General features: G+C 30.2%; 2 protein-coding genes across 4 annotated transcripts; both read left to right on the forward strand.

Annotated features, from left to right (window-relative positions):
• The first annotated feature begins 5,452 nt into the window (after positions 1-5,452).
• Positions 5,453-12,093, forward strand: LOC107007323 (BTB/POZ domain-containing protein NPY2). 3 transcript variants are annotated; one of them, XM_015205902.2, is made up of 6 exons: positions 5,453-5,792; positions 6,377-6,446; positions 7,241-7,376; positions 8,671-8,740; positions 9,389-10,564; positions 11,162-12,093. In XM_015205902.2, the coding sequence occupies exons 3-6, from the start codon at positions 7,315-7,317 to the stop codon at positions 11,732-11,734; spliced, it is 1,881 nt and encodes a 626-aa protein (XP_015061388.1). In that variant the 5' UTR covers positions 5,453-5,792; positions 6,377-6,446; positions 7,241-7,314; the 3' UTR covers positions 11,735-12,093. The 3 variants fall into 3 exon arrangements, with proteins under 3 accessions (XP_015061388.1, XP_015061393.1, XP_027774588.1); XM_015205907.2 differs by having other exon boundaries at positions 6,382-6,446; XM_027918787.1 differs by lacking the exon at positions 5,453-5,792 and adding an exon at positions 5,821-5,909.
• Positions 12,094-20,597: 8,504 nt separating this feature from the next.
• Positions 20,598-21,995, forward strand: LOC107013905 (LOB domain-containing protein 37-like). The gene is made up of 2 exons (XM_015213815.2): positions 20,598-21,059; positions 21,198-21,995. Exons 1-2 carry the CDS (start codon positions 20,876-20,878, stop codon positions 21,665-21,667), a joined length of 654 nt encoding a protein of 217 aa, XP_015069301.1. The 5' UTR covers positions 20,598-20,875; the 3' UTR covers positions 21,668-21,995.

Consider the following 21,995-nt stretch of genomic DNA (forward strand, 5'->3'; position numbering starts at 1 on the left):
ATCAAGACAATATGGAAAATGATACAATCGCTCTATTTAATATTGTCTTAGATACGTATACGAAAGGCTTAAACTTGAGATGTAATAAAGGAAAACTTATGTAGAATAATAAATATTTAGCTTATATTAGGTATTATAGCTATCATTTAATAAAATTATAATTCACTATTACAGTTTTTAAATTTTTGTTATTCGCCTAATTTATATAATTCGATTCTTGATCATATAAATTAAAATTTTCGTGTATACTTACTTTATTTATTTATATACGACTTATGAAAATATCACTTTGTTTGTATATTTGCAAATGAAATATGCAAATGTAGTTCGAAAAATTCTAAATGCATATACTTACTCTATCTATTTGTATATTCGCAAGCGAAATATACAAACCGATAAATATATACAGATCACAGTCTTCATGGCAAATGAAACTATAGTTATAAAGCAAATTTATCAAAATTATAACTATAGATTCTTATTATATTTATGTTCGTTATTTTCAAAAATTTCTTTATAAATGATGGTACCGGTACGATTAGTAAGTGAAGACGACACTCTATTAATTTAATTTGTGTTGATATTTTTCTTTGTATAGGTAATAAATAATAAAGAAAACTTAAAATATCTTAATTCAAATCATCCTACTTGATTCTGTAGCACAAGAATATGGACAATTAGAACCAGAATGTTCCCAATTGGAATTTACTACCTTTTTGTGGATACAGCTTTTTTCCATATATTTTTTTTTCTACCAATAAAAGTAAAAGAATGAATAGAAAAACATCAAAGGAAATAAATTGTGGATTAGTGGTCCAGGATCTATATATAAAAAATAGACTATCTGTGAGTTTGACAAATGGCAATATATGAATATACTCTTAATCATGTGATTAAGAGAGTAATTAGCAAGGTGCCATGAGTATAACCAGATGGTACTAATCATAATTATAATTAACAGAGAAGAATCAAATCCATATTAATTAAAATTGTGGCTAATTAAGCACACACATCAAGTGTTTTAGTACAAAAGAAGCCATAAATCTACGTAGAATCTGCCATTTTGGTGGTGGGGATGTGGCCATGTGCTAATTGAGTTATTACGATGAAATTTTTTAAATAAACAAGTTAAATAATCGATTAAATAATTAATTGCAATTTTGCACTCAGCCATGACGAATTAATTAATGTCAATGATTATTGATCTTGAATCTTAGGAAGATAATTAGTAAATCCTCCTTATGAAGATATTATAAAAAGTTTAGGCACAGAGAATCCTTCTTGTCTCGATGTCGCACCATTGTCCCCCACCCCACCCCACTCGTAAATTCGAAAAATATACGACATCAAATTTAACGTGAAAAAAAATCTTTCAAAATCAAAAGTAACAATTATAGAAGCATCAAAATTCAAATTACTTCGTTATAACAAAATAAGAGAATTATAAATACTCTCTCAAATAGCTACACAACAATTTGACGAACACGAATAACTCAATTGTTATTCAAAACCTGAAATTAGATCCTACTAACCATCAAATTTTCATCCCAAACGCTACGATACAATGAATATATTTACACAAATCATATTATTTAAATACGATTATATGTAATTATATCTCTATATTTAATAGTAGTGTTGATCTATATTTCAACAAGGATAATTGTTAAATAATTAACCTGCTATAATAAAATAAATCATATTATTATTAGTATAAATAAAAAAATATATACTACGTGGACTCGTGGATTCCATGCAAGTTGGGAAGATGATAATTAAGCATGTGATGGGTCAAAGTAAATCAAACACAAAGGGACCCTCCAAGCAAGTGATATATTATTCCCCTATAAAGAATATTTTAAGATTAATCAAACATATATTTTTTTTAATTCGTAAAAGTATTGACGAAAAAATCGTTGACTATCTTGGGGGTCAAATACCATTTAAAATACATGGTGGTTTGTTATTATAAATTAAAATTTTATTTCCAGAATGATCTAGACAACTTTTTTTTAAAAAAAACTTACGATATTTCTTTTACATTTTGCAAAAGAATTCGCGGAGAGATAAATAATAACCTAGTCAAATAATAATTTTAATGAGTTAAACTTTTTTAAAATGAGTGACAATATGTATGCGTGTGACAAAATATAGTTAATCCCAATTACGAAGCTATCTTGTACGAATTCGATAATTAAAAAAGTTCTCTAACAAACACGATAATTAAAAAAAGTTTTTGACTTCATTACTGATACAAACGACAGAAGGAATATTATTAGAGGGGATTGCACTCTTCAAGTTCCCACAAATGTGCCGTTGTAGACAAGTGTTTACTTGAAGTGTGGGTCAGTTTTTTTTTTCTTCATAGACTTTCAAAAGTGTAATTATAGTTGAAGATGTGTGTGTCATTAGATACAAAGACCTAGTCAAGTGCTATTGATTAGGGTATTGAAGAAAAGCCAGAGATTTTGGTGCCTTATAACCTGGAGGAACACAAATAATAATATTTACGTAACAAATAGTAATTCTATTGCTCAAAATTGCTTATACATTCTTGATGGCTCCGGTGATTGGAGAGCAGTGATCCACATGAATAATTCGGGATTGATTTTCTCCCAATATCTTCTGAGTAAAATATGTTACATAGATTTACTCAATGCAATTTATATTTTTTGTATTGTTTACAGACTTATCACAAAAATTATAGTGACAAAAAATATCACGGTGTTTTCAAAAATATAAAACTAAAAAGATTGTACATATGTACATTAAAGTTAGCTAGTAGTATTTCTCTGATTTTATTTTACTCATTCTTATAATAAAAAATTGATATTTTATTTTTTATTCATTTAAATTAATAAAGAGAGTTTTTTTTTCTCACACTAAATTAACATACTTTTAATTAAATTTATTTATTGAATGTATCAATCAGATTAATAAAAAGTAATATGAATTGGAAGATATTTTCATTAGGCACCTGTAATGTAGGGTGTTTAATTAGTCAAATGTCGTTTTTAGCATTGATTAGAAAATTTGATTACGTTTATATTCAATATTATTCATAATAGTCAATATGCAAGTGTTTTGTATTTATGATAGTGGAATTAGCCTCTTATTATTCTAGAAAAACATGCTGAGCAAGATTTTCTACTAGTTGATTTGACCATATTATAGGATTCACACCAGTATAGTATATACATAAAATAAAATGACCTCAGTTTTTCACTATATATATATATATATTTATACAGTGCTGAAGTAGAACTTTAATCTTATGAATTTTAAATTTTATAATATTAATTTTAAGTGCTGATAATAAGATTCTAAACTTAATATTTATAAATATATTTGATAAACTTTTTAATATATTATTTGAGCAAAAAATTATATTTTTTGAGTAAAAACTTAATATTATTGAGTTTTGCTGAATTCGTCTTAGGCTTTTAGCTCTACCCCTGTATTTATATATGGTAAAAATTTTGCGATGAGTAGTGTCAATCGAAGAATATAAGCATTTGACGTATATTGAATCTGAAGTAAAAATATATATATCAACAAATATTATGAATAGAAGGAAATAAGATCAGAAATATTGGCGAAGGCGAACAACTTGACTATAGTATAAATCATATGTTTTCATGAGCAGTAAGCAACAGATCTCCTCTTATTTTGAGAAAGAGAACAGCCTGATTCGACATTGTTATTTACTCTAATCCGGTATGATAGGCAAAAATTTTGCACCATTAAATAGTAGTTGTATATATTGATTAGATTACTAAAATCTAAAGTTTAACTAATTAGTACAACCTACTAGTAATTAGTAGGCAAGTATTATCATATATATTACTACCAAAAAATAAAGTAGTATGATTTCAAAGACAGGTCTTGATAGATGTTTCATTTCATCTAGTATGTACAGTGGAGGGATGGGAGATGTGATCCATGAAGATTTTATACAAGTACAAACACAATGATTATAAACAAGAAAAAGTTAAAAGATTTTTTTAAAGAATTATTGATTGGATTGACAAGTCATTTTTGAGGTACAAAGGAGTGGTTCCTAGTTCATTACTAGTAATAATAATGGGGTCAATTTTGATATAGACTTTGAGGTAAACACCATATAAGAAATTTATGAAATATGGTGTAGTAATAATCCTAATATTATTAATTCTTGTGTCAATTATATATATTGAGATTATTTGCGTGTATTGTTTGATTTAGTGTATTAAAAATAGTATATATTTTATAATATTAAAAAATATTTATTTGTAAAAATATGATAGAAAGAATATAATTTTTTTTAGAAATAATTGTATCTTTAATCATGCTAATACATGAATTAAAATCATTTGCATTACTAATAGTCTAATACTACTACTTATTTGTTTGCAAAAACCCTCTACAAATATCGTGGCTTTGATCAAGCTAATGTATGCGTTAAAACTACTTGCATTATTTTATTTTTTTTCATTTTATTCGATGTCTGAAGCAAGCTAAGCATTCGAGCTTCGATTAAATTCAGATCGCACACTGCATGATCCATTCGAGGAGGACTCTTCCAATACGATTTTCTTCAAACACGAAATTTGAACTCGAGACTTCTGACTAATAGTGACATAATTCAACTATTGTACCACAGCCCATGTTGGTCACTTACATTATTACTGTCATAAAAATGGTGTATTGAACAAAATATCAATAATGTTCAAAGTTAATGCACGCGTTTTTCTTTTAATGCATTCTACATTTAACATGCTCGTTTGACTTGTTTGATACGCGAATTAAGATGAAATAATCTAGAATTAAATTTATATTGTGTTGTGATTATTATTTCTTTTGATTAATGGTAAAATAATTCAATTACTGCACCACAATTTATATTTATCATTTACATTATTACCGTCATTAAAAATATGTATTAAACAAAATATTAGTAATATATAAAGTTAATGCACGCGTTTCTCCTTTAATGCATTCTACATTCAACATACTCGTATGACTTGTTTGATACGCGAATTAAGATGGAATAATCTAGAATGAAATTTATATTGTGTTTTGATCACTATTTCTTATAAATGGTCGAAATAATTCAACTACACACCACAACCATGTTGATCACTTACATTATTACCGTCATTAAAAATATGTATTAAACAAAATATTAGTAATATATAAAGTTAATGCACGCGTTTTTCTTTTGATCCGTTTTACATTCAACATACTCATTTGACTTGTTTGATACGTGAATTAAGATGGAATAATCTAGAATTAAATTTATATTACGTTTTTCTTATTATTCCACTATCAATTAAATAAAATATAAATTTTATCTCAGTTCTATTATCTTAATATCATTTCACCTTAATTTTTTCAAACTAAATATTAATTAGTTTAGAAATTATAATGTCAAAATTATGATTCTAGAATAATTTAGTCATAAAACCAATCACTTTAAAGAGGAGAAAAACAGAGAAGGGAGGGAGCAAGAAAGCAGAGTGTCAGTATGGCGTGCATATCATAGCAAATTGGGTGTCTTCATCACTACAACCTTCTCAATCTTTTAGTACTGAAATAAATAATAGTTTTCCCACTTTGCCCTGAAAATTACAGAGTGAAAAAGAAAAGAATAGGAAAAAGGCTTAAAAAAACATAAAAAGGAAAAAAAAAGAAGCAAATACTCTTAAATTTGAGTGGACTTGTGCCTTTTTATTGTTTGTCCTTTGATAAGAAATGGTAAAATAGAAAACTTCTGATACCATAAAGTTGTTGTGCTGATTCTAGCAAAACTGGTAAGCACATACTAGCAAATCTTGGCTTTTTGGGCTATATTTTTCTACTTTTTTTTTCTCCCACAGTTACTGGAAACAGGATACACAACTCATTTTCTTGATTCTCACATTACTATGGTGGCTTTAGTTCTGCTTTGTTGGTTTATGTGCTCTTTTAAATTATTTATATTTTTTGCATGTGGGTTTTTATGTTTATCTCTTTAAAAACTATTTTCTTGAAAAAAAAAAATGGTTCTTGAAAAAGATTTGAGATTATATTTTTGTGGGTATTCTTGATTCTTCTAGTTGCTTTTTAAGTAAATTTCTTGTGTTTCTACATAGGGGTTTATTGTAACAAAGGGAGTGGCTTTTGGGTTGTGTCTTTCAAATACAAAGTAAATTTTCTTGATTTCTTGAAATTTTTTTTACTGGCTAGATTTCTGCTCTCTCTCTGAGATGATTCTTGTTGTTTCTACAGATTTTGTTCGTTGGTGATGTTTGATTTTGTCCTTTGAAATAATGCATTATAAACTATGCTTCTATTTATTCTTGTGATCTTTCTCATTAATTTTTTTGTTCTTTTTGGCTTTGCAAAAACTATAAAGATTAGATGCTTGCTGTCTCCCGTTTTGGTGGTGCTTTCAACTGATACCAAGATGCTGTTTTCCGTTGCAGGTTCTTCAAATCTCTCAACTTTCAATTAAAAAATGCTTTTATATCTTACATTTGTTTAGATTTACATGTGATTTCTGTTTGGAAGTTTGGATCTTTTAAAAGACCCCATTTTTAGTTTTTTCTTTTATGTGTGGTCTGAAACTCAAGCCTTTTAACTTTTTTCTATATAAAAAAATGAACCAATTTGTGGAAGAAACAAGCAAAGAGTAAAGACTATGTGTGTGTGTCTGTGAGAGAGAGAAATAAAGAGTAAATAAGTAAAGTAGTATTAAAGAAAGATGGTGGGGTGGAGTCAGATGGATGCTAGTGGGGGTGTGTATAGTTACTGGTTTTTGTGAATAATTTAGTGAAGAGAGTCTGTTGTTTATGTCTCCTGGGCTGAGAAGGAGCCCCCGTGGTCCGTGGGCTTTGCCGCCGACCAAGGAAACAATCTCTTCTCTTAATGGCTCTCTTCACATTTAAGTGATCCTCTTTTTCTTTAAATTAAACTAACCATTTCTTCTTCTCTTACTCTAAGATAGCTCATCCAGCTTTACCTTTGTTTATTTTCAAGATTCGGTCATACCAAGTGCTATAACTTATATCTTACTTATAATACCCTTCTTTGAGATCCCATTAGTCTTCCCCTTCTCTCCCTTGAAGTTGAGGAAAATTGGTTATATTCAGAAACTTGGTCCCCACACCTGGATTCTTACATTTTTTCCATTTCTGGAGCTATTTGTCCTTGGTTTCAGGTTATGTTTGAGCATTGGGAATATCAGGTTATGAACAAAGGGTATTGTTTTATTTTGCAGTGATTTGTTGAGTAGTTAAAGGAAGTATATTTTCTCTAGTGTATACAAATATCAGATCTTTCTAAGTTGTCAAGATGAAGTTCATGAAACTTGGATCCAAGCCTGATACTTTTCAAACAGATGGGAACAATGTCAGGTCAGATCTTCTTCTAGATTTTTTTGAAGTTCTTTTTTTTTTCCTAAAAGAAGAAAAATATTTCTTCTTCGTCGATTAGATGAGTCATCTATAGCTATTTTCTTTTGTAGAATTGTAACTGATCTTCATATTCTCAAGATAATTAATTAGTGTTTGTCTTTTTATGTATCTGGTGTTAATAAATTGGCATTTCATCTATTGTCAACATCCAGCCTTGTCTATTTACTTGTGTTCTGTCCTAGATTAGTTTATTGACTTTTGAGTGTCTGGGGATGGGTCTAGGATGTTCTTTTAGAAAATGGTTTAAGGATTATATCAAGGTTTACTCATTATCCTAATTAATATTTCCCCAAATCTATGGACTTTGATTTTATTACCATTCAGTTTTCTATTTCTGGTATTGTTAGGAGAGAACTGTGAAGGAATGCCAAACATAAGGGTGTTTTTTAGAGATAAACTTCATCTTTTATTTTGTGATTTCTTCACCTAACAGATAAACAAATAATCAAAATAAAGATATCTAGCCAGTTTACAGTAGCCATATTTTGATGATCCATTTATCTTTGGTTTATGTGTAGCTTAGTCGACTGATCCTTGATTAATATGATTGTCTAGTCTTAGCTATTGATTTCAAAAGCGTCATTTAGGAAGTACTCATTAAACCTAAAAAAGATTCATCAGTACTGTGCACGGTCTATAACATCAGCGTGGTAATATAAGCAGACACAAGGGCCTACATATGTTGCTCATTTTAAATGTTTTTCACTCTGGTTATGGGTATCTAACAATAATTATGCAGCAGCATTATGCCTCACCAGTTTCATCTGATGACTCATACATGATTGATGAAACCTTATTACTTCATTTTATGACTTGAGCTGATGAATTTGAGCCATCAGATTTTTCAGCCGAGAGGACATTTGTGCCTAACTAATTAAATGACATCACATCCTTCTAGTCTTGTTTTAAAAGAGAAGATTAGTGTCTTTTCATTTGGTTGAGTTAGAATTATGATGAAGAAAAGAAATATACAAAACCATTTTTTAATATTATTATTTATGTATGTTTTGCCTTTTTCTTTTTTTTAAACTTCTATCTTGTATGATTTTATAGCACTAATGAGTTAAAATGGAGAAATATCGTGAATTTGTATAGCTGACCACGACATGTTTTGGATTGAGGTGTAGCAGTTGGTTTTATAATTTATACCATGATTTTTAATAATCTTATCATATTTATTGTTAATGGATCTGTCTAGACTCTTCTGAATTCTACTAACAGATTCTTACTACAGATATGTTGCTTCAGAGTTGGCCTCGGACATCGCTATTAATGTAGGAGATGTGAAGTTTTATCTGCATAAGGTACAATGGCCTAACAAGTAAACAGAGTAATGATTTAATCATGCATTCGTTTTCGTTTTTGTGTGTGTGTTACTCTGTGAAATGGCGGTACAGTACCTTTTCTCCTGAAGGAGGGAGGAAAACAGTAGGTCCAAATTATGCTTCTGTTTACTGTTTCCTCTTATTTATTAAGATAAATATAATTTCTATATTAGCATGGGTTTTTTGCATTCATTGGTGTGTCAAATATACAGCAGCGTAGTAGCTGAATAGTTCTTTTAAATCTGTCTAATGCTGTCTGTGCTAATACACAAATTTATAATCCATGTATTTGCTCATTACGTATGATAAAAGATAACAAATAAATAATTTCTATGTGTGTGCATGAGCCTCAAGTTAAATGGTCACTTCACTCAATGCTGTAGTACTTATGATTGCCTTGGACTGATAGGTATCACAGTAGCAGTAGCTGTTGTTCATAATTCAAATAAGTGGTGCTTTGCTGTATGAGTACTTTTATGATGCAAAACTTTTTGATACAATTTTGTAAAGTACTTTTCATATATGAAGTATCTTGATCAAAGAAAATGTCTTATTTACGTATTTGACTTGTTAAATTGACCATATTTTTACTCCGATTACTCATTCTTTGCTGAAAATGCTCTGCAGTTTCCTCTCCTTTCCAAGAGTGCCACTTTGCAAAAGCTGGTTTCTAATGCAAGTGAAGGGAATAGTGACGAAGTTGACATTCATGACATTCCTGGAGGACCTATTGCTTTCGAAATATGTGCCAAGTTTTGTTACGGCATGACTGTTACACTGAATGCTTATAATGTCATTTCTACAAGGTGTGCTGCTGAGTATCTCGGTATGAATGAAAGTCTTGAGAAAGGAAACCTGATCTACAAGATTGATGTTTTCCTGAACTCTAGCATTTTCCGAAGTTGGAAAGACTCAATAATAGTTCTTCAGACTACTAAGTCTCAATCACGCATGTGCGAGGAACTGAAGTTGACCAGCCACTGCATTGATGCTGTAGCATCCAGGGCTTCCGTTGATGTTTCCAGGGTGGATTGGTCCTATACCTATAATCGTAAAAAGCTTTCAGAGGAGAATGGAAATGATCCTAACTTGAATGGAATTAGAAGCCGCATGGTGCCAAAAGATTGGTGGGTTGAGGATTTATGTGAACTTGAAGTAGACCTATATAAGCGGGTGGTTATCACCATAAAAAACAAAGGGATTGTTTCTTCAGAAGCTATTGGAGAAGCTGCCAAAGCTTATGCATATAGAAGGTTTCCAGGCTTTAATAAAGGCGCCTTCCAATTCAATGATGTCTCCAAGTGTCGCCCAATATTGGATACGGTGGTATGGCTATTGCCCTCTGAGAAAGGTTGCGTCTCTTGTAGTTTCTTGTTTAAATTGCTAAAAGCATCAATTTCACTAGACTCTGGAGAAACGGTGAAGGCAGAACTAGTCAAGAGAATAGGACAGCAATTGGAAGAATCTTCTGTGAATGATCTTTTGATTCGAGCGGCAGATGGGGAAGGAACCATGTATGATGCCCATGTTGTACAGAAAATACTAGAAGCGTTTATGATGAGAGATAAGGATTCTGAACCTCAGCTAGAAGATGGAGATGAAATTCAGGAGGTCCGAAAGCCAGGGATTTTATCAGAAGCTTCAAAACTGATGGTGGCAAAGCTAGTTGATGGATACCTTACCGAAATTGCAAGAGATCCTAATCTCCCTATATCAACATTTGTTGGTCTGGCAGAGATGGTATCTAATTTCCCTCGACCCGGTCATGATGGAATTTATCGCGCAATTGATATGTACCTTAAGGTGAGTTTCCCTTGACTTCTGCATACAGTTGCATAATAGAAATAACTAGCAGATATCTTCCCCTCCACTCTTATTAGAATTTAAACACAGATATGCTTACTGAACCACATTGGGAAATGAATGTCCACATCTATGCTATCTCAAAATATGTTGCTTTTCTGAAGTCAATTGTATTCATTTATTGTAAGATTTGTAAAGTTCGTGGAGAAACTTTTAGTGTCCAAAAGAAACATATCAAAAGATCTTGCAGACCAAAAAAAAAAAAGAAGTAAACAAACCGATCCTGCAAATCCCCTTGATTAACTTCATCTGTTCGGTTTCCTTAGTCATGAAAGCTCACTCCATAAGGGAAGTTCACGTTTTATTAGTGTCATAAAAATATCTTAGTAATTTTCTGCTATGGAAAAATGATGGGAAATGTTATCTTGCATTTGTCAATTCCGTAAACTAGTTTATGCTACCAGTGGATGCAACTTTTCTTTGTGTAATCTGAATCTACATATGGAAGGTATCGGTTAGGGTATGCTTGAATTCAATGCATATAGTTCATGTTAATGAATGCCCTGTATGTACTTAGTGAACCTTGCATTTGTGTAGGAGCATCCTGGAATCAGCAAGAGTGAGAGGAAAAGAATTTGTAAGCTGATGGACTGCAAGAAGCTCTCCGTGGATGCTTGTATGCATGCTGTCCAAAATGAGAGGCTTCCCCTTCGTGTTGTTGTACAAGTGCTGTTTTTTGAGCAAGTCAGGGCTAACGCCTCATCTGGAAGCAGTACTCCGGATCTTCCAAAAGCAATTAGGGACCTTAACAGTACTTCATATGGAAGCTCAAGATCTGCAACAACTAATACAGAAGAAGATTGGGATGCTGCAGCCTCTGCAGAAGAACTCAGGGCTTTGAGGGGAGAGTTGGCAGCCTTAAGAATGGGAAATGGAGGAACAAACGACAAAGTCAATGTTATTGATGCCAAGAGCCATGCAGACAGGGCTGCCATGAGTAAAATGAAAGGTTTGCTCATGTCAAAGAGGCTCTTTTCGAAAATCTGGTCAAACAAAGGTGGACAAGGGGAGAATAGTGGCTCAGATTCGTCCGAGAGTCTTGGATCTGCTAATAACTTGGAAGAAGCTAAATCTACACCTTCAAGAAAAGTAAGGCATTCAGTTTCTTAGTTCTAACAGCTTTTAGGAATGCATTGTTGGTGGCCTTTTTTTGAACTTAAAAATGATGTTAGCATATGTCAAAAGACTAGTCATCTTTCTCTGAAGTCTCTAGAAGAAAATTGAAGGATATAGTATTAACAAAAAATTTGTAGGATGAAATGAAGCCTCTTATGAGCCAAAAAAAACAGAGCTTTTATTGTATAGATGTTCTAACATTAGGTGGCTCTTAAATTTTATGACTTTATGGTGTGCTATTATCATATAAGAAATTTTACTGTGAATTTAGACTTATACAGTCTAAGCAGCACACTGTCACTTATGAATGGCAACGGTAAGTTCATTTTATATATACATTTCATTTCCCAGTATGAGGCAAGTTGCCCCTTTTGTTGCTTAATCATTTCGTATTTAGTTTACTAGTTCTATTAATTTAGATTCCTGCTAGTGAAGATTTCCAAATGTTGCAACTCAAATTGACTAGCCCAATTTTATTTTATTTTTAAGGCGTTTCCTGTTGGCCCATATTAAGTTTTAATAATAATCGTCTTATAACCAAGATATGTAACCTATTTCTAACGGGTGAAGCTACTAAAGCGTACTTTACTATTGAATTTTTTTTAATGGTGAATTATATGATTTTAGTTGCAAAAAACATTATATTGAACATTCAACGAAATATATCATAATTTGTATATATAAAAAAAACTATCTAATTTGTCCCAAAAATATTTTAGAACTTCGAACTAATATTAATTTAAATCTTCATACTAATAAATAATGTTTTAAAAACAAGATCTAAAGTAATGTATTACAAATAAATGAGTAGTATCTTATTAACGCGAACCACTTTTTAGTCTTATCTTTTTTAATTAAATGTTTTATGCCATTTAAGCATACTGCATTCAAAACAAGTATGCTAAAATAATAAAATGATCCTAAATTCATTTTCTGTGTGTGCGCATTTGTATATATACTTAAAATCTTATATTAAGATTTTGTTTCAATCACTAATTTCATTGAGATAACTTTACTTTCAAGCATTGTATTGTCTCGTTTTGAGAATATCGTAAAGGCAGAAAATGAATATTATTCATGTATTTTTCATTTTTAAAATTTTAAATTAGAATTAAATCCTTTTGTTTCAGGAAAACAATAAATAAGTTCGCGTATAAGAAGAAATGAAATGTGTTACTAATATTAAGAAGTTCAAATTCATTTTTATGCAATTAGCTCCAAATATAACGCTGTTTTGTATGAATAACTTGATCTCTTTCATATCCGGGTTATGGACTTCAATCAGATAAGTTTGACCCAATACATTTGGGTCACTTGGCCCAATAACCAAATCTTTTTAATTTTTCATATATCTAAATTTATGGAAGATACATGAAGGATACTCCTTCTATTTCATATTAATTGTCTACTTTTTTTCTTTACAGGTTCCTTAATAGATCAAAATTTTTTTGATACGTCTAATTATACTTGTTCAACTTATAAAATTAATGAATAATTTATCATTTTGATGTTTATTTTATCCTTGCTATTAACAATTATTCATTTTTCAACGTTTAAATGACTTATATTAATAAGGGTGCTTTGTTAAAATTACACATATCATTTATTGTTTCTTAATTCATGTGTCAAGTCAATTATGAAAAATATTACTCTCTTCATCCAACAATAGTTGTCTACTATTGACTTTGCACACTTGTTAAGAAATTATACTTAGAAAGATAATTTTACTATACCAACCTGAATATAATAAATACAATATCTTGAAACTGTACTATGAAAATTACTATAATTAATGATAAGGGTAAATTAGTAAGTAAGAGCAAAAAATATTCATTAATTTCATTGTTGAGAATATAATTAAATAATAAAAGTGTATTTAAGTTTTTAAATGAGATGGTCACACACTTCAATATGGTATCAGAGTATCAGAGCAAGCAGAGATCCTGAGATCAAATCTCACCACCATCTAAAAATTAAGATCCTCAAATCAAATCTCACCGCCATCCTTAAAAATTAAAAATAATTTTCACGCGTTTGACAGTAATTTTCACATACTTGACAGTAATTTTCACATAGCTAGGCAACGTAAATCTCAAAGCTCATAAGATGTTAAAGAATTGCTAGTCTCTCTTCATAAATGCACAGAAATGATATTTACAAAGTAACTAAAAACTACCAGCTAATTATCTTATCTTTGAAATTGGGATGATTAGTCAAACTTAAAATTTTAAACTTACATTTAAACTGAAAAAGACAAAGCAACATGTATGTATTAGAGAAACTTTAAGTTATCTTGGCGGATTAATCCAAGTAGACACAGCCAATTAAATAAAAGTATTAGAAGCATATGACCTCTAACAATTGGCTGGCCATATTTTAGTACATTATCTATGCCCTTGTTTTTAGGTTGATGAATTGTTAGATAAGGTGAAGTCACCAAAATAGATAAACGACTAACCACTATTATTATTATTAATCTGTTTTAAATATATAAGACACAGTCTATAACTGATTATTTTTTTTCCTCAGGACTACTTGACAGAATTTGAAAAATAAAATAAAAATAGTTCATGTATATTATGGTATCACTAGTGCATAGCAAGCTCCTTTTTTTTTTTTTTTTTAAATTAGAAAAAATATTTTTCAAAAATTAACATTATTTCTATTAAATTATGGATTGAGCAGGGAAGGGAGAACGAAGGTGCGTGGTTAGTGAAAATTGAATCCACAACTATTATGTAAAAAATTTACTTGTGCTATTATGAATCCATACTTCTTTTAACATAAATAATCTTGAGTGCAATTGTGATTATTAGATTGTCACTTCAATCCAACAAAATTGTATCACCTTACATATGCAATGTAGGGCTAAACTAATAAGTTTGAAGTTAATATAGCAAACATAATACTAAAAGATACTATAACTGTTCAATTAAATCATTCTATCACATAATTAATCAAGCAACATAGAGAATAATAATAATAATTGAATTGAATTGAATTGATGGGGGGCAATGTGCATGTGGCTCTCCCCTTGGAGAGTGTAAAACACCAATTGCCTCTCTATACCAATGGAAGGACACATTTGCTTTATTTATGATAATAAATCCAAAATGTCCTACTCCTTGGAATTTCCTCAACTTACTTGAGGTGGTCCAATTATTATCTACATATATATTTGGAAATTGGAACCCAAACTCCCATTACTATTATTATAATTTTAATTTGGACTAACTTCTCAACTAGTGCCAAACATCCTCCCCTCATGGGTTGGAATCCCATTCTTAGCATACATCATTTCTACATTGGAATTTGCACCTAAATTCCAAATAAATAAAAAAGAGATACAACTTCTATGTGGAGCCAATGCTAGTTATGGATTTTATTATTGTGGTCCACATCAGATTAAGACCCTCATGTTTTGGATTAAGATGCCACGTACTATAGGTCAACAACTGTAACTTACCATGAATCTTCTTCCTGGTTTCATTATAAAATAAATAATTTAGTAAGATGAGAATGTATGTTAAGTATTAATTAAATATTAAAAAAATTGATGTGTACATACATATTATAGGTTTATGGTTTGATGTAAATATTGAATATAGGTTGATTTTATCCTTGAACATATGAGTTATGACCATCCAATCTTATAGAAGGTTTTGTTTTTTAAAATATTAACTCTGATAATATCAAACAATTTATTACTAATAAACCATATGTAAGTGTTTCTCCAAAATATTTTTAGGTATTCTTTTAATATATCCAAAGGCTAATACTACACAAGTAAAAAGAAAACAAATGGGAATCTCACAGCTTTTGGCTTGTAATGCATTGTCATTACTCATCAGTCATCACTTATAATTAACAGCTGTTTATAACTAATCCAAACAATTAATTATGTGATCCATATTGGTATTACAAAAGCATTTAACAATACTTTTTTGTAGAGTCAGTTCAGACAGGGGTCTTCTATGCATAGTTAACAACTCAAAAAGGGCCACTTTAAGAATTTATAATGGATGGACTTCTGCTTCAATTATTGATCACTTAAGCTTATGTTGCATCAGCATTTCTCACAATTTAAGAAACCAAAGGGATCAGTAACAGTACTGAATTTAGAACCATTAGTTATATATGACCTAAATTTGAGTTATATACACTGACAATATAAATAGTTATCACATCATATCTGTATTATAAATTACTTAATTATTGGGCGTTAGACATAGTTAATGATAATGATAAAATTTTTTGTCTCTGTCACTAATTCGTGCACGAAAGTTAAAAGACTTTTTTAGTAATTTAAAAAGAGGAAAGAGGAAGTGGGGAAGGGCTTTTATGAATGGTGTAGTGAAGGATGAGTCATAAGTTGCCATCCATAGATGAATAGATATATAAGAAGAAGGGAATCTCACGTTAAAAAAGTAGGGAAATAAATGAGAAAGATCTTTACATGTTCTTGAAAGGACAATTGCAACTTTAGCTGACAACTACTTTTGAAATTGTTTTGCCCCTTCCTCTCAAATCTCAATCATATTCATGGACCTCATACAATGTAGCTTATCTATTTCCCTTATCATGGGCCATACAAAACCTATCCCCACTACTATATATTTCTGTATTTAATGTACTCCTAATATATTTCATTTTTCTGCCCATTATATGTTTTTATCTGATAAGTGCAAAACAACTTATAATCTCATAACCCTTATATTATAATTTCAAAACAAGGCAATGACAAAATAGAACATATTTGGTCTCGATCTCCTGATTATTGTTGGATCTGAAATGTTGATATCAAATGGCAAATATTATGTCCAATTTAATAATTGGCCTACTTTTCTTTTAATTCTACATAAGAGAGTAAAATAAGCAAACTAATTGCATATGGTCAAGTGGTTAACTAATTATTTGCATATGTATAAAAATTTATTTCATTACATATTTACTTCATCTATGTTAAATTTTAGACATCTATTTTTTTAACACACCAAATAATCAGAGGAAATAATTATAAGATAGTTTAAGTTCGGGGCAACATTATACCAATCTAAACCAGTCAATGATGTAAGAAAAGGAAAATGCCGCTATAAGAATCATAGGAAATAATTAACTGGAGAAAATGTGCTTCTGCAATTGACTTTTATCCTAGTTATATAATTGAAAGTTATGATTAATTAATATAAGACGTTGGTTGAGGAGTAGATAAAAAAGAAAAGAATATTAATGGAGCATACCCTATTAGAGTATATATATAAGTCCCAAATTCCAATAGTTGTGCACAAGAAGTTGGTCCTTGCATCCCCTCGGGAACATCCATATTCCATTGTATGCGAAGAAAGTATAAAATCTTAACTTACTGTTCTAATTGTCAATATTGACAGCTGCTCTAAAAGAAGCCAAAAATGCCTTGTATATTTATATTAACTAGTCTTCAGAACGTGCGTTGCACGTTTATTTTAAACTATTTAATATAAATTTTGTACTACAATCAATAATTTGTAATGGTACATATATAGTATTGTACATGTTCTACACCAGTAATTTTATAATGTCCAAATAAGTAACATCTATTTAATTATTTAAACATAAACTTCTTTATATAAATAGAGAACATATTTAACTTAAAATGAATAAGAAGAGAAACATTATAAAAGAACATTTAAAACAATTATGAAAATAACTTTCAAAAACTGACATATTAACATACTTTAGTAAGAAGATCAGATGAGATTTATAAGTTAATTTTCATTTTTAGGTGACTTTAAATAGGAAAATTTTAGGTGAGGGGAGATGAAAGGAAAAAATAAAAGAGACCTATTAGTTTTCTAATTAATTTTGTAACCTTTAGTCTTCACCTTTAATTCATTGAACAATATCATTAGAAGTCTTTTTGTCTTCTTGATAATAATTGTTTCTAACAATTTAATATTAATTAACCATCAACATAAATAAATTGTAACCGGAAGAATTTGATAAATTTGATATTGCTTAATGTTTAATCCTCCCTTATAGTAATTAAAATTTACTATTTAATATTTAGTTAACAATTATTAGACGATTAATATTTTTATATGATATAGGGACAAAATGTAATCTAATTTTTGCCTAATATTCCTTCCACGTTTAGTATATTATTATTATTATTATATTATTATTATTATGATGCTTATTATATGATATGACGGAGATTAAATTAAATATACATATAGATAATAAATGATAAATATTATTAAATTAGATATTTTAATTAGAAATTAATCTAAGGAAGTACAAAAGTTATTAATATTTTTATTATTAAAATGAGACAATTTAATATTTAAATTAACTAATTAAATGTTATTAATCAAATTTCAATTTAGTACAAGGTCAAAATGGTAATTCAACTTTTCACTTTAGAGTTAAGCCTATTTAATATTTAATTAACTAGATATTTTATTACTTTTTAATTTAGTATAGGGGCAAAATAGTAATTCAACTTTACACTTTAGAGCTTCATGCTTATAATAATATATGATAAGTTCACCATCTCTATCGCTTGCGATGCGTTCACAAAAGCTTCTCGAAAAGAATCCAATTCTGTTAGTTCCATTGCAGTTGGTCTCTTTGAAGGACTTTGTTTAATTTACCTTTGATTTCCAGAAATTAATTGTAACTGTTAACGCTAGGGGTGGACGTTCGGTTCTTCGGTTCGGTTTAATTAAATTTCGATTCGGTTCTTTGGTATTCGGTTTTAGAAAAGTGTGCACCATAGTTTATACCAAACTAGATTGATTCGGTTCGGTTTTTTCTACATCGGTTTAATTCGGTGGTTTTAAATTGGTTTTTCGGTGTGAATAAAAATAAAGAGAGAATATGATAAAGTGTTAAGAGTTTCATCATGTATTTAATAAAAATAAAGAGGGCATAGATGATTTTTTAGCAAAGATGTCAAAGGATTTGTTTCCGTTTCTTAGCATAGATGTCTGCTATTTTGCTATAGCCTAAAGGCTTTCTCCCATACCGGAATGCTGAATGAATAAAGAAGAGAACAAGCAGCCTAGCAATCACGATGCCACGATGAACTTTCGAACAACCAAAATATAAGGACTCACAATTGTACATAAACAATAATAGTTCAACACTTCATTGACATTATATTTTTGTCATTTAAAAATTGAAAATTTAAATGGGTCATGTAAATATTTTGAGCCAAAATTCAAAAGTGTATAATTATTATTAATTAAGCAATATAATTTAAATGTTTCTAAATTTAGTAAATAAAACTTCGGTTCTTCGGTGCACTGTAGTTTCGGGACCCTTGCACCGAACTCCGAACCGAAAAACTGAAGTTCTGGAAAAAGAAAATCAATATCAAACTGAAATAATGAAGAACCGAAACCAAAGAATTGAAAATTTTCATTTCATTTCAGTTCGATTTTTCAATATTTATGCTACATAACAACACTCAATATTGAAATTCTTTTATTGTAATGAAGTGTTTGATGGAAGCATTATGCGCCAACGCCAAAATATTTAGGAGTCATTTGGTGGGACTTAATTGAGAAATAATATTAATATTAGCCCCCTTATTTGATACCGTTTTCAACTTATGTGTAAGTTATTAGTTATATACTCTATTTAGTGCTTTCTTGTACATAAGAAAAGAAAACCATGACATAATTAGTAATATCCGAGTTACTAATATATGGATAAATATAATTAAAGTTATAACAGTCCTTGAAATCTCTACGAAGATAAAGAATGTGAGATATCTTTAAAAATAAATATTTTCTAAAAATCATGTCATGCATATATTTATTAATCCAACTTTATATAAATATTTATATACCTTCAAATTTAAAAAAGTTAAATATTTAGTGTCCGTTTGGATGGACTTTTAAGTTGGAACTTAAAAAAAAAACAGTTTTTGACTTGCTAGAGTGTTTGACTATTACAAGAACACCTTAAAATAAGTTAAAAGTACAGTGACCTCAACTTATTTTTTTAACTTAAAAGTCATTTACTTTGATCAAGTATATTATTATTTTACCCTTAATTCTTTTGAACAATTTCCAAATTCTTTCATATGATCTAATTCAAATTTTCTATTTTTGAAATTTAAAATAAGTTGCACATCTAAGATAAACTTAAATATTAATTTATTTGAAATTCAATTAGAATATAAATTAATTTAGTTTTAATTTTTCTTTGAAATAAAAACCTTATATTGATCAACTTCTTTCTATATTAACAGTTTTAGTGGTATTTCAGACATTTTGATAAAAGAAAAGTGTTTAACAATACTTATTTATCAAACACGTCAATACTTCTTTTCAATTGCAATATTTTTATTCAAAACACATAACATTGTTTTCAAAATAACTTTCTGCCCTTTAAAGAATTACTCCCTCTGTTTCACAAGAAATGGTCTAGTTTAATTTAATATAGAGTTTAGAAAAATAAAAAAAATCTTAAACTAAAATTATATCAAATATATAAAATCATTCTTTTAAAATAAATTAAAAAATAAAATTATTTTTTTAAAATAAAAAAAATATTTTTTTTAAATCAATCTAAACGGACGGCGAGACCAAGTTAAAAGAAGATATACTATCCCCAGGGTGAAGGGGGTTGAAAAGTGAGTCAAATGTGAAAGGAAAATAAAAGTAGTAGTGGAGAAAAAGATATGCGAGCACTCGTCGACGTAGTTGCGTTGGTAAGTGGAGCAAGTTGAGTAAATCGAGGGCAGAGTCTCCCATACAATGGGCGGAGAAAAAGATTCTCAACTGCGTTGCACTATACCCATTCGCGGAGACACGGAGCCGTTCTAATTACCCAATACTTTTGGAACCCCTCAATTCATTTTCTTATGCTCATGTCCACTCATTTTACTCAAAAGCCACTCATTATTCTTCACCTAACCATAGTTTACTTTCTTAATCATGGTTTACCTCACCTTCATCCAATAATTCTCCACTTTTCTCCACATCCTTTTCATCTCTATATATCTCTCTCCCTTTTCTTTTCTCTTCTACTTTCATCACTTCAACATTCCTCCATTTCTTCCTATTCATTATAATTCTGATATTCAATTTTTGTTTGCTTATAATTTAGAAAAGAATTTTACGTTTACGTTTACGTTTTCTCATCATGAGTTGCAACGGCTGTCGAATTCTCAGGAAAGGTTGCAATGAGAATTGCATACTCAGACAAAGTTTACAAGGCATTGAAAGCCCTCATGCTCAAGCCAATGCCACTGTCTTCGTCGCCAAATTCTTCGGCAGAGCTGGCCTTATGTCTTTCCTCACTTCCGTTTCCGAATCTCAACGACCAGGTACTAATTACTGTTAATTCAAGTGCATGAACCCATTTTTAACTAGTATATACACAAATATGGAGTAATTCTTATTTTGCTTGAATTTGAAAAAAAAAACAAAAACGTGCTGAGGAGTTTTGGTTTGCGTACCTGCAGCTTTATTTCAGTCGTTGTTGTTCGAAGCGTGCGGAAGGACGGTAAACCCGGTGCGCGGAGCAGTAGGATTACTGTGGACGGGTAACTGGCACGTGTGCCAATCGGCGGTAGAAACAGTGCTTAAAGGAGGCGTGTTACGGCCGTTGCCGGAGTTTTCAGGTGTTACTGCTTCGCCGGAGTTTGATTCCGAAGCAAACGACGTTGATCTGTTTAGATCGCAAAGCTCCAACTTCCGATCTAAGAGAAAAATTGTAGATGAGGTGTCGGAGGATCTAGATCTCGGACTTACATCAGGATCATCAACGATGGTTGCCGGAGGTAAACTGAACCGGCGAACGGAGAAACGAAGAGCGGCGACGCCTTCATTGAACTCCGATGAATCTGATACAACAACTTTGGAAAGTGGTTTTGTATACCATCAAAATCCAGAACAAGGAAATGAAACGAAGCTTCTTAGATTGTTCTTCTGAAGATTGATCCAACTATTAGTTTGGCCTACTTACAAGTTACCGATTAACTTAAGCTTAGGAAGCGAATTTTGCTTTTTTTGGTAACTTGAGGAGGTAATTAATTAAAATGCTTCCATGGCATCTGGATTTCTCCATTAATGAACTTTTGAGGGAAAAATGAGAGTTGCTTTTTTCTTTTTTTTTTTGGCTTGCTCTCTACTTTTTTTTTTTCTTTTTCGGATTTTCGATTTTTTGTTTTAATGACTTGTAATAAAAAGTCACTTTCGCGTAATAAAGGTAATGTAACCAAAAAAATCCTTTTGAGTAATATGTATTAAAACTTCTAATA

This window comes from Solanum pennellii, chromosome 1 (genome assembly GCF_001406875.1).
Source record: "Solanum pennellii chromosome 1, SPENNV200".
Lineage (NCBI taxonomy): Eukaryota > Viridiplantae > Streptophyta > Magnoliopsida > Solanales > Solanaceae > Solanum > Solanum pennellii.

What these genes read in the sequence shown, in the direction of transcription:
- LOC107013905 (XM_015213815.2), top strand. Translation starts at nt 20,876, where the DNA reads ATGAGTTGCAACGGCTGTCGAATTCTCAGGAAAGGTTGCAATGAGAAT. An exon ending in TTCCGAATCTCAACGACCAG is followed by an intron (nt 21,060 to 21,197) that starts GTACTAATTACT and finishes GCGTACCTGCAG; the next exon opens with CTTTATTTCAGTCGTTGTTG.
- LOC107007323 (XM_015205902.2), top strand. Translation starts at nt 7,315, where the DNA reads ATGAAGTTCATGAAACTTGGATCCAAGCCTGATACTTTTCAAACAGAT. An exon ending in TGAAGTTTTATCTGCATAAG is followed by an intron (nt 8,741 to 9,388) that starts GTACAATGGCCT and finishes AATGCTCTGCAG; the next exon opens with TTTCCTCTCCTTTCCAAGAG. An exon ending in CAATTGATATGTACCTTAAG is followed by an intron (nt 10,565 to 11,161) that starts GTGAGTTTCCCT and finishes GCATTTGTGTAG; the next exon opens with GAGCATCCTGGAATCAGCAA.